Genomic DNA, 11,950 nt, shown 5'->3' with positions numbered 1-11,950 from the left:
AACAAGGGCTCGCTTGACATGCTCCAGCTACATCCGTCCATCCATCCTCCTGGTTCTGCTCTTAAGAGACACCAAAATATGGGAACAAATGTTCTGAGCCTCTTGTCATGTTGTGACTTTGCGTGGGAATGTCACAACACTCCAGGTAGCTCGGCATAGATGTTTAAGAGTAGAGAACTACTTCTTCATTCAGGCCACTCTTCTGTTTAACATCAGGTGGCATTTTACTATAATTCATTATGCATTGTTTCGCCATGGGGCTACCTACAGATTGCTCCTGCTCAGAGGTAGAACGACATGTTAGTACAAATGTATATTAATGATGGTGACACTACAGAAGAGGAATGTTTCCTCCTGCAGGATCAGCAATGTTCTTGAAAGTCTCCAGATGGCAAAACTTCATTCTTTCTTTACATGCAAGTAGGGGCCTCACTTGGTTCCTTTTGTGGCAACAAGATATAATTGAAACTTTGGAATTTGCTTTCTAGCATCAGTTACTATAATGAATTATAAATGATCAGATCCAAATGGCCTGTAAGGGGAAGTTACCTCATGCACTCAAGTGACTATAACATCATCTGGGCGACAAAGATCACTGATTTGCCCAGTGTTGAAGCATTGACATCTGGTTCTCAAACTCTTTTCTAAATTACGGCTGATCTTGCTCCTACAGAATACCAACCACAAAACATGCATTCTGCTTGTGATTACGAGACTAACTGTGTCAATGTAAAATTAATACTGTAATTGTTGTCTAGCAGAAAATTAGTCTATTCTCTTTGAAATATTGTTTAGGCTACCCTTCTGCTCTTTTAATTAACTTTTAGACATTGCTACATCAATGAAAATGAAAAAAAAAGTGATAGGGAGTAAAAGACAGAAACATAAAAAATAAAAATCACATTTATTTAAACAAAAATATACACACAGTGTACAATGAATATGGTTTACACAAAACAACAAAATAAAATGGTATTTCTTCTAATGTCAATATAACATGATCTAACCTATCTGTGCCCATTTCCTAGGAATACACATTCTTGGCTCATCTACAATACATATTTAACATAAAAGGAAAACAAATGCCAACATTTCATAAAAGTACCACAAGAGTCTGAAAATTAGATGTTAGGTTAAACAAAATAATAAAATATTCATATGAGAAGTATATGTGTACAAAGGACAGCACTTGTGCAGAGAAATGGGGATGTCCATCTAGTCACAGACAAATGGGGCCTGCTTTTGAAAAGCTTGACAGTCTTTTGACATGAAATACGTTTTAATATTGATAGTGATATGAAAGCTTTGCAAGGCCCTATGGTTGATAAGGTAATCTCGCCAATATGTGAGTCAATATTTCCTGCTACACAATGAAACCGTACCAAGCGATCATTAAATAGGGACTGTTGGATTGTGCCCTTTTATGACCTTTGAATAATTTCCATAATTTTAGGAAGATTGCAAATATATTTATGTTATGAGTAGGAAAGTGCAACATCACTTATCAAACTCTGTTTACTAAAAGTTAAACAAGATAAGTTTATCAGGCAACATCACTCATGTTAGGTCATCCCTCTCTTGATATTCACTCTCTCTGGGTACTACATCCTGATTGTGAGCCTTGTTTTCTTTTTTAAATTTGTAATTCAAAATATTTATATAATCTATAAGAATTCAAGCTGAGGACAGCTAATTGCATGTACAACTGAGTTTTGCTGATATTACCTGACTTTTCCCCTCCTCCCATCTCCTTGTTACTTGTCGACTCTCTTACTTGCTTAGAAATAAAATTCAAAAATGATTAATTTTCACTGTGACTCAGAAAGCAAAGATCCAAATTTCCATACCTTAACTTTAAATCTAACTGGCCCATGATGTTCTATGTAAACATTAATTGTATTTTCCTGTTCTTAAAGATTGTTTTGCTACAGGTAGCATCTGTTTGGGTAGAAAGTTCTAACTTAAAACTGCCAAAGAAACAAAGGATATAATATATTGGGACTTTCTGTACAGAACAATAACATATAAATATGGCGAAAAAAAGCATAGCTTTCACAGATTGCAGGATTAACATTAACATCCATTGCATGGATGTCAGGCCACACTACAGTGGTCAATCAGACCCCCAACTCAGCAAATCACTCTCTTTGGTGCATAATTTGTAAGGCTTCCAGCTATCAGGGATTCTTTGTGTTCAACATGCTCACTGCCCTCTGTAACTGCTGATTGCGGTTTTTCTCAGGCCAGTTTCTGAAATCTGTGATAAACGCTAACTTATTCCCTAAGGATTACAAAAGGTGTACTGAATATCAAATTAAACGATTGATGTACCACCCTGTATGGAAAGCAAACATCTGAAACATCTGCAGTATTTAGCATACTGCCAGAGCTCACTTTGCTTAACCTAACAGCTTGGGTTTCAACCGAACTACATGGATTAGAATCTGAACACAGTAACATGTCACTGTTTTTCCTGCTTTCAGCAAGTGCTAAAATTATAAACCTTAAAAATTTGTACTCAAACACATTTTCAGTGATACTCTCATTAGGCTAACATTTCCCTGAATTTAGCCCACAGTTATTGTTATTGCTTACACTAAAGCTGCATTGCTAAGATTTCCCTTGCAGACCATCAAGAGAGATACATTTTTAAATGCTTCTGTATGATTAAATAATTTAATTATGAATAAAATATAAACATCAAATATTACTTACAGTCTAATAAGCATTTTTTAAAAAGGGTAAAAACCAAAACAAAGTGGTAGCCATCTGAAGATGAGGGATTATATTTAATACCATATGAATACCTTTATACCGCTTCCAATTATTTGTTATTTGCTGGAGAAGAAGTGACGGTGATGTTCAGTTGTGTGCTGGTAAATGTTTAACTACTGGCTTTCCAGCAATTAAAGGTCCCAGTTTGTAGCTTTGGTAATTTCTGTGGTGTAAATCCTACTGTTGTGGTCAATTTCAAGCTATCCACGTGATGTTACCAGGCATGGAGTCAGGAAGAGATGCACAGTAGAATATGGTAATACAGTGTTTCTCTTTGTACATGCAATTGACATAAATAATCTCAAACGCACAGATAAGGAGTAAAATGAAGGAAAACAATTAGGAAGTGGTAAGTTGGATTACTATCTTTGTTTTTAGTAAGATTTATTCAATTGCTTTTGATAATTTAATATTCAATGATGGTGTATTTAACAACTGGCTTACAAAATGTTCTAGTACATCACTGGGGTCCTTTCTCCTTGACATGTACCATACTTTCCATAAGGAGAACTTTGTTGATTTGTTGATAAGTATTACTCCATTTAAATCTTTTTCTTTTCCATTGTGAGTCTTATTTTATGCAAAATACTATACTTAGTTGAGGGGTGGAGGAAGGAAAGTATCCTTCCTCTAGATACTAGCTTTTGAGACTTCAAAGTATTTCAGAAAAACAGGAGTTAGTCTTGTAAGAACTGGAGGTTAGTCACGTGGTACGCTGCTGTAATTAGGGGAGTGGTCATTTTAGCACAATTTGTCAGCATGATCAAATGGTTGCTCTGACTCAATGGATGATCGGACTGACCAAATATCAGACAATTATTTTGCCAGGGTGTAGACAAAAATCTGAGATGATATTTGCAAGAGAAACAGAAACAAAAACAAAAGCAAAATCAACCACATGAGAAATGAATGAATGAATGCAGCCAATTGTGGCTCTGCTTCGATCAAATATCTGACACTTTCATGTCCAGCTGTCTTGTGAAACAGTTTCAGTCTCTGGGCTTTTCGTCGCTGGGTCAACACAATCAGGATTTCACCTTCCCTTTTTTCAAATATATTTTCTACAGCACCCTGTAAATAGCTAATACAGAATTGATATTGACATTTGATACCATTAGAGAGGAAACATATTTTTAGCAAAAATAAATTATCTTGTGTGGAAATGTCATTTTCTTGGTTCTGTTGCTGACTTAAGCTTGATCTCTTGCAATGGGCCTGCTGGCGTTATCTTGTAAATAAAAACAGAGAGAGAAAAGTATGACTAGGCTGTGTTTGTATGAAGACATTAAAACTTTTTAACATTTGCTTTTTGCTTTAGAAAACCATAATAACTTAAGAAATAGTGAAGTGGATTTCTAAGAATAGTTGGAAAATCTCTTAGGAAAGGAACAATATTGTTGTTGATATAAAACATGAATTTTCTTGATGAAATACACTTTTAAAATATGCACAAATACAGGCTTCGCATAGGGAAATGCAGAGGACTATGCTAGCAATAAATGAAAACATCTATGCATTTGTATTACAGTAAACTCTAGCTTTTGAGACTTCTATATTAGTACTTAAAAAAATGGAAAAAAAAATCTTTGAAATATCTTCCCCCCTAATAGAAAACCCTAGTGTTGGCTTTCTAGTTAATAAGTTTTTTTTTTCCAGATTGGAGTCAAGAGTTTTCATTTTTAAGAATGCAGACAAAAATTATACTGTTTATAGGATGATACATTCTTACTTAAGGTCTCTTAGAACTCAGATCACTCTGTGACATACTGACTGAGGGTTCACTGTTATTCAAGGAAACCTGTCATCCCAACCTCTTTACCTTAAATCCAATGGGATAATGAAACTAACCACAAATCTGACCATTTTACAATTAAACTGAACATTTAAAAATAATCATTGAAGTACAGAATGAAATGTAAGGGAGAATACTAAAAATTCCATTTTTTATTAAGGCTCTGAATTGTTTCTCAATGGCCTCAAATATAATGGCTGCAAATCAGTAGCTAAAATAAGATTGATAACTCTAGTATTAAAAACCCCAAACAGTTATCTAAAATTTGTAGTACCCTGAAAACCCTGCATGAGCCTAGAAATCTGTTTGGAGCCCTTAGTCAACAAATATCTTAGCCAAGAAGCTGTCACACTAGGTACGGAAAGCCCCATAATATTATCTGCTGAATGTGGTCACAGCCAAGAGACGTCTATGTAAAAAGCCTCTGGCATTTCCAAAGGGTAGATTTATGCTCTGGATGGCATACTCATCCAATGAGTGAGGAGAAAGAATAAACTCTTAACATCTGGAGAAAATAGGTTTCATTTATTCAGACTGTTGTACTCTATGGTTTAATTCCAGCAATAAATGCCAATTTTTATTTAACTAACTAGCATTCTCCCATAATTTTCATGCATTTTTAGCACGGCAATTTGGAAACTAGACAAGCCACAGGCTAGGAAGGTAAGAAGAGATTGTAATCATGGTTCTAAAATTATCTAGCTGGATGATTGGGGGCATAGCTTCGTTGTGCTTTAATTTACCCATTTATAATGACATTATACAAGATAATCTCTAAAGCAATTTCTAATTTGGAATTTTGGAGAACCTATGATAGTGTGATTTCCCTGTGAATAAACTGGAAATTGAAGTGAACAGAAATAATTGTTTTGGCTTATCATTAGCTATGGTTGCATATGCCTTAAAATGTTTATTCACACATAGCAATCTACGGCAGAAAATGCAGACGTGCACCATCTGTATTCTGTCGATTCTATATTCCACCATCTATATTGGAAAACATCCTAAAGATACTTTTTTGACTTTTACGAACGTGGCTCCCTAAAGTTCAGGCTGATGGGGATTTCCATGTTTAACATCTGCAGGCTGATCAGTTTTTGTTTTCTTGCAGTTTCAGTTTCTCGAGGTACTTTTCTAATACAGCATTCAACATTTCTCTATCACCACTTCTGTAACGTGGCCAGACAACCCATGTCAAGAGTTTTGAAAAGATACCATGTTATTGAAAAGTATCTCCACTGAGTTGCTAACACGGTCATCTACCTGTTCCGGTGGACTGGTCACGTCTCGCCAGGAGGACCACAGTCTTTAAAAAGCACACCTGCAACTTACTTCTGCAGTCAAGACCGTGCGTTGATGCTACTGAGTTTTAATTCCCTAGAAAAATATTTTTCCAAATCCCACAAATGGGCTCTCAGGTTACTCCTGAGAAAGGCTATGAAATACCATGTCTGAATCCCTCCCTCCTTTACATTCTGTGTTCCTTCTGGGCATCTGGCACTCCTCTGTGAGTCACCTGCACTCCCTGCAGCAGCCTAGGTTTCCTCAGAATCAGTGCCTTCCACTAAAGGCAGCGCTCATGAAATGGACACATTCTGAGCCAACCTCAGCCTGTGAGGGGCACTGAGTAGAAGGGAGACCTAGAATCACAAGGTTCCCAGAGACTTTTTGGTGGGTTTCTTTCAGAGTAATATGCTAAGACCTAATCTGAGTAATTCCTAGATTTGGGCAAACATCCCTGATCACCTCCCTCCACAAACTTGTGACAATAAAACAGTGAAAAAGATGGAGATTATCCGACTGAAGCGTAATTGTGTTCCTGGGTATTTACATGTTGGTAAAGTTAGGTGTCAGCTTTTCCATAAGTCCCCTCTGGAGGTCGGTAGTACTTGGGGAAAGCCAGCAGCTGTAGCATGTTGAAAGCATACTTTCTGCATTTGATATTCTTCAGAACATTCTCTATGCGGCATCCTTCTCTGGTGAAAGGGGAAAAAGTACAACTTCATGAAACGGAATAAATAAATATGCTTTATTTGTTCAATGCAGAGTTGCAGCAACAGTCCAAGTAAAAATAACAAAGATTCAACTCTACATTTTTTTTTCACAAATGATGATACATCTTACAAAATTAAATCCTAGGCCAGGCCCAATACCATTATTGCCCTCGGAAAGAGATGATTAAAGTCTCTTTGCTCTTAACAGATATTTAAGGTTTAATAAACGCTTTAAATATAATTTGCTCCACAATACAGCTTCACTTTAGTTTCATAAATATATCTGCTTTTTTATAACTCTTCCACAAATTAATCTCAGTCTCTTTAAAACACATTAAGATCTACATGTAGCCCTAAGGATGCAGGTTCTAGGAATAAGGCATTTAATTTATTAAGTCTGGCCCTATAGATTTTAAAAGGAACATTTCATCTCTATTTTACTTCATTATTTTAGCTGTGCAACGAAGAGAAAAATGGCTTTCCGAACAGCCTGGTCCAAGTCTCCGCTTTATAAAGGAAGGGTGCTTGTGCACAGACGGTACAAAAGTCACAGGGGCTGAAAATGGTGAGTAAGACACAAACAAGACCTTGTTAAAAAGAATAGAAAAGTACTCCGAGAGCCAAATCAACCCAAACAAGAGTTACAAACAGGTTAATTTAATTACAAAACATAAAGAGTCATTCTCTCCATCAAATTACTTGACAGAAAAGGGCAAAGTGAAGCAAAGAACTAACATAACTAACAGATTAAGAGATCAAACAGAAGGTTCTATCAGCTGACAGCAACAATGATGTTAGCACAGTGGAAATAAAGTCTCCAACCTCCCACATCTCTAAGACTTGACTCAGGGTTTCAGTGCATTGTGCAAATTCAGTCTTAATTGTTTTGAATAAATTGAATGAGAAGAGAAACAGGAGGTGCAGAACTTCAAGCTTTCAGGATTCTGCCTTATTCCAAAGACAGAAATTTAAAAATTTTTTTGAGTTAGTTAACAGTGGGAAACATTTTTCCATGAACAAAAGAGCAAAATAATTCACTTAATGCATAGTACTTCTTTTTTTTTAGATTTTAGGAAAAACAAACAAAACACTTACATTTCAATCATTTGTTGTTTTTTTTTAAGTTCTGTGAATCTGAAAATGTAGAAATATTACAGCATTGTCCCTCATAATTTAAAGTCCATTGTCATTTGTAGAAAAGAAAGGGATACAACATAAAACTTATTGGTATTTGGCTAATAGTAATGCAAGACTTAAAATAAGCCACACAACTAACAGGTGTGAGCTGACAAGCAGCAAGGCGACAGGATAGAAGTGGCGAGAAGTTGGCTTGTTATCAGTTAGACAGCCTGTTTCAGGATCATCGGATTCATTCAGTGCTCCCTGGGATTGTCTGCTGTTAAACAGGGAGGGGAGGGGGAGTCAGGGGAGAAAAGAAAAGAGTATAGCGTTCACACAGTAAAGAAACTCAACCTTAAATATCCTGAAATGCAACATCATTTTATAGAATACGGATGTTTCAGATGGAGTTTTTATGCTAAAGAGTCCCAAATGCATCTGTGCATTATTTTCTCACTGTTCTACACTGACAAATGTATTAAAAAAGAAGATTCCTTGTGTGTGTGTGTGTGTGTGTGTGTGTGTGTGTGTGTGTGTATAAGAAGGGAGAGACTCTGTGATACTCATAGGAGTTGAATGTGTATGTACATGAAAGAGTCAAATAAACATAACAGTACCAACCAACAACATGAATAAAACTAAAATATGGACCCATAAAAATAATCTGATAAATATTCTTTGGAAAATGAGAAGAGAAACACAGATTGCAGAGAAGCAAATGGACATGCCTGGCACATTTAAACACACCACCTAATGTTACTATTCCTACATAATGTATTTAAGGCTATAAAAATGATTTATGGAAATGGTTTGGTATTTAAAATGAATGAAACATCTGACATGTCATCCTTTGCCAGCCGTACGATTAGTTTAACAAACCCCGACTCAGCGTCCTTCTGTTAGTTCAGCTCATAAACTATGTTTTCTGCTGCTCATCTTACATGAGGCCAAATCTATCTCCAAGGGACCCCTGATCTTAAAAGAGATCCATATTGCAGAGTGACTCTCCGGAGAAGAAAAGATTTCTGTGTAAGTAAAAAATGGGCATTTGTAATTGGGCTTAAAAGCAGCTCCAATCATGGCAAGTCTGAAACACATCATTCCGATATGAGAAGCATATATCTCATATCCGATATATGCTGAAAATAAAAATTCTATTCTATGTTGTATTTCATCAGTATTCAGGTATTCAGAATTTCAGTCACACTCAGTTGTCAAGGAATGGTTTGATCTTTATCAGCTCCTCCAGGTTTTGAGGCAGGAAACTGGTTATTTGTTACTCAGTTTCATGAAGTGTGCCGTGTAAGCAAGCCCCTTAGCTTCCGTAGCCCCCTTTCACCCAGTTGCAGCCCCTGAAAACCTCCCACAGAGAGACGTTTTTGACGAGGCATTTGACCACACTACCGGCCGCATTTGGCACAACAGCAGTCATAATTACTTTGAACATCTATGTGACTTAATGTAAACCATCAAATCAATCATGTTATGCTGTGCTCATGTTATGCTTGTTCTTTGGTAAAACCAAAGGACTATGGAGCCAGTGACAAAGTGAAATAGAGACTTATCTGAAAAACAAAATGGTCTATTGAGCTAAAGGAGAGTTATTCTGGACTTGCATAATTCCTATTGTCAATTATATCAGTAAGCTGGTTACTTGTTCAACATCCTATGGCACATGAGGTAAGAAATACACAGTGGGTTTTAAAGAATTGATATCTTTGTGATGAACAAAAGCTTTTTTGCCCAATATCATTTTCTAGTATCACTAATATTCCCTCCTGAGCAGGTTTAAGGTGAAAGTTGTCTGTAGCAAATCTTAACTTTGTTGAAAGCTTGGGTCCCCTCCTGTGTTTCTTGTTTGCAGAGAAATAGTCTCCCTAAATCAATCTCTTTTTCTCTCTCATCTATCAATTATGTTACAAATATTACATTCTGATTAGAAACTTAGGTTATATATAAAGCACAACCTACCAATATAATAGTATTATAGTATAGAAATTCTCTTTCCAGTGGGGCTGCCTGTGGATAGGCTCTGGCTGAGGAGTATACTACTAGCCAAAAAGTAAGTTCAAAGGATCTTGTAACAGTCCTTCATCCAAATACTGATTTATACTAGGTGCCCTTTTTTTTTTTAAACAACTGCCAGAGCACATTTAATACTTTCCAGTCTATCTGCCGAATATGCCTTAGAAGTGAAAATTACTAAATTAAAAGGTTGTACTATTATTTTTTTGGTTTTGTTTCTGGAAGGACAATTTTATAATTGAATTGCCTTGTTGTTTACTAAATTCAATCTCTAGAAATTAGAATAATACGTTAAAAATGCCTCACACGCAATAGTTCTATTATTTAGCTAGAATTGAAAGTAACATGGCCCTTTGACTGCCATAGAACTTAAAGCCCGAGGCCCCCAATTCTGTCCTATCGGGGCCATGGGTGCTCTTGGCACCGTTTCTTTGCTTTCTGCTAAGAACAGCTCAAATAAATGGTCATTTCTTCATAACCACAAATGAATTTTTAAGCACTCTGCAAACGTAAACTGCAAAGGATGTGTTCAGTAATGATATTAGTTAGTTCCTCACCAGCAGATTATGAAAAATAACCAATTAGTGGCCGCCTTGCAAGGTACCCTGACAATCGAGAGTCATTAGTCTTAGCCATCGTTGGTGGATCACCATGGAAGCAAATCACAATATTGTCTCCCCTGAAAATGTGACTTGATTAGTCATTTAAGGGTAGTTACTGAATCTGTGGGCTAGAAAATGATGTTTTTTTTCTTTAAAGACCTGTCAAAGCAATCACTTAAAAACAAGTAAAAGGAAATGTCTTACTTTTAAATACACCACTGCCTACAAGAGGAGATGTTTCCTTAAATAAAACCCAACATGCTTAGCTTGATGCTATTCACACATTGCCCCCCTTTGCTGTCGGTGACCACCACTGTGTCATCGACCGCAAGTCCCCCGCAGCAGGCAACCCCTCAAACCTGCAGAGCTCTAAAAACACAAGTTATTGCCTTCCTATCTTCTCCTGCTGGGTAATGATTCGTGAAGAGTTTTGCTATTTGGTATTTTATTCTTTTATTCACTATAGCCCATGAAGCTCCCCCAAAGGGAATTTCCCAATCAAAACTAAATTGAAAATGACTTCCTTCTGACCAGAAAGCTGATTATCTCCATGCTAAAATGAGACGATTTCACGTTTAATTATATCCAAGTTTGGAGCTATGGGTACGCTGTCTTGAAATTATGAGCCAAGAGTTTAGAGCCAACAGTTTATAGAGCTTTATTTGAGTCTACATTCATCTAATACATTGATCCTAATAAAGCACCTTGTTTCAGGCCCTAGATTTCTGGATTTGTCAGATTTTAAGCTGTCAGGTCTGTGTAAAAACGAATGTAATGTAGGTCTGGCATCAATAAAAACTTTGAAAGTGGTACAGAAATCATAGAATCATAGATTCTCAGATGTAAAAGTGACTAAACAATCTTCAAGTTGAATTGCACATTTTATAGATAAGAAACTAAATTTAAAAGTCTGGCCCATGCTTTACAACAGCAATTCCAAGGAAAGGATCATGAGAATGTACTTTCCCTGCTTTACAGTTTGTTTATATGACAGTCTGATAAAATAAAGGGAAAGGACTTCTTGTTTTCAGTTTAGATCAGGCCCCTAAAATTTAATTTTAAAATACTCAAATGTCAAATTATCTACCAAAGCTTTCTAAAAATGTAATTTATAATTAGAATATTAAAAGTAGATTTCCAGGACTTAAAAAAGTGGTGCAACTATTTAAATATAGGGAAAATTCTAATAAAAAGATATCAAAGGTGGGATAATTTCCATTGACCTTTGTGGCCCCTAGATCACCAACCACATTTAAAATGGTTTCTTCTGGGGTGCCTGGGTGGCTCAGTTGGTTAAGGACCCAACTTCAGCTCAGGTCATGGTCTCATGGTTCACGAGTTTGAGCCCCACATCAGGCTCTGTACTGACATCTCAGAGCCTGGGGCCTGTTTTGGGTTCTGTGTCTTCCCCTCTCTCTGTCCCTCCCCCACTCATGCTGTCTCTCTCTCTCTCTCAAAAATAAATTGAAAACATTAAAAAATTTTAATGGTTTCTTCATTCTAATTGGATTTCAGAATCTAATTCAAAATATATTATGTAGACTATAGATAAGGTCCCTAATGAAAAAATTACTCAGAAGACATAAGACTACCTCACAGCTTTGAATGTCTGGGTCATAGAGTATTCCTAATTATCATGGACA

The 11,950-nt window shown here is 36.4% G+C and overlaps 1 protein-coding gene across 2 annotated transcripts in view; it reads right to left on the bottom strand.

The window, feature by feature from the left end:
- Nucleotides 1-885: 885 nt before the first annotated feature.
- The window catches only part of INPP4B (inositol polyphosphate-4-phosphatase type II B), a 411,625-nt gene continuing 400,560 nt past the window's right edge, over nt 886-11,950 (bottom strand). Inside the window, exons 25-26 of one of the 2 annotated variants that reach the window (XM_029940652.1) lie at nt 6,399-6,543; nt 886-4,003 (exon numbers count right to left, since the gene is read on the bottom strand). In XM_029940652.1, coding sequence (XP_029796512.1) covers nt 6,411-6,543 — 133 coding nt within the window. In that variant the 3' untranslated portion in view covers nt 886-4,003; nt 6,399-6,410. Of the gene's footprint in view, nt 4,004-6,398; nt 6,544-6,582; nt 7,958-11,950 lie in introns of those variants that run through there. The other variant, XM_029940655.1, reaches the window with a different exon arrangement.

This window comes from Suricata suricatta, chromosome 1 (assembly GCF_006229205.1).
Source record: "Suricata suricatta isolate VVHF042 chromosome 1, meerkat_22Aug2017_6uvM2_HiC, whole genome shotgun sequence".
NCBI classification, from domain to species: domain Eukaryota; kingdom Metazoa; phylum Chordata; class Mammalia; order Carnivora; family Herpestidae; genus Suricata; species Suricata suricatta.
Note: the sequence above shows the minus strand (reverse complement) of the source record. Positions and strands in the feature narration are given on the sequence as shown.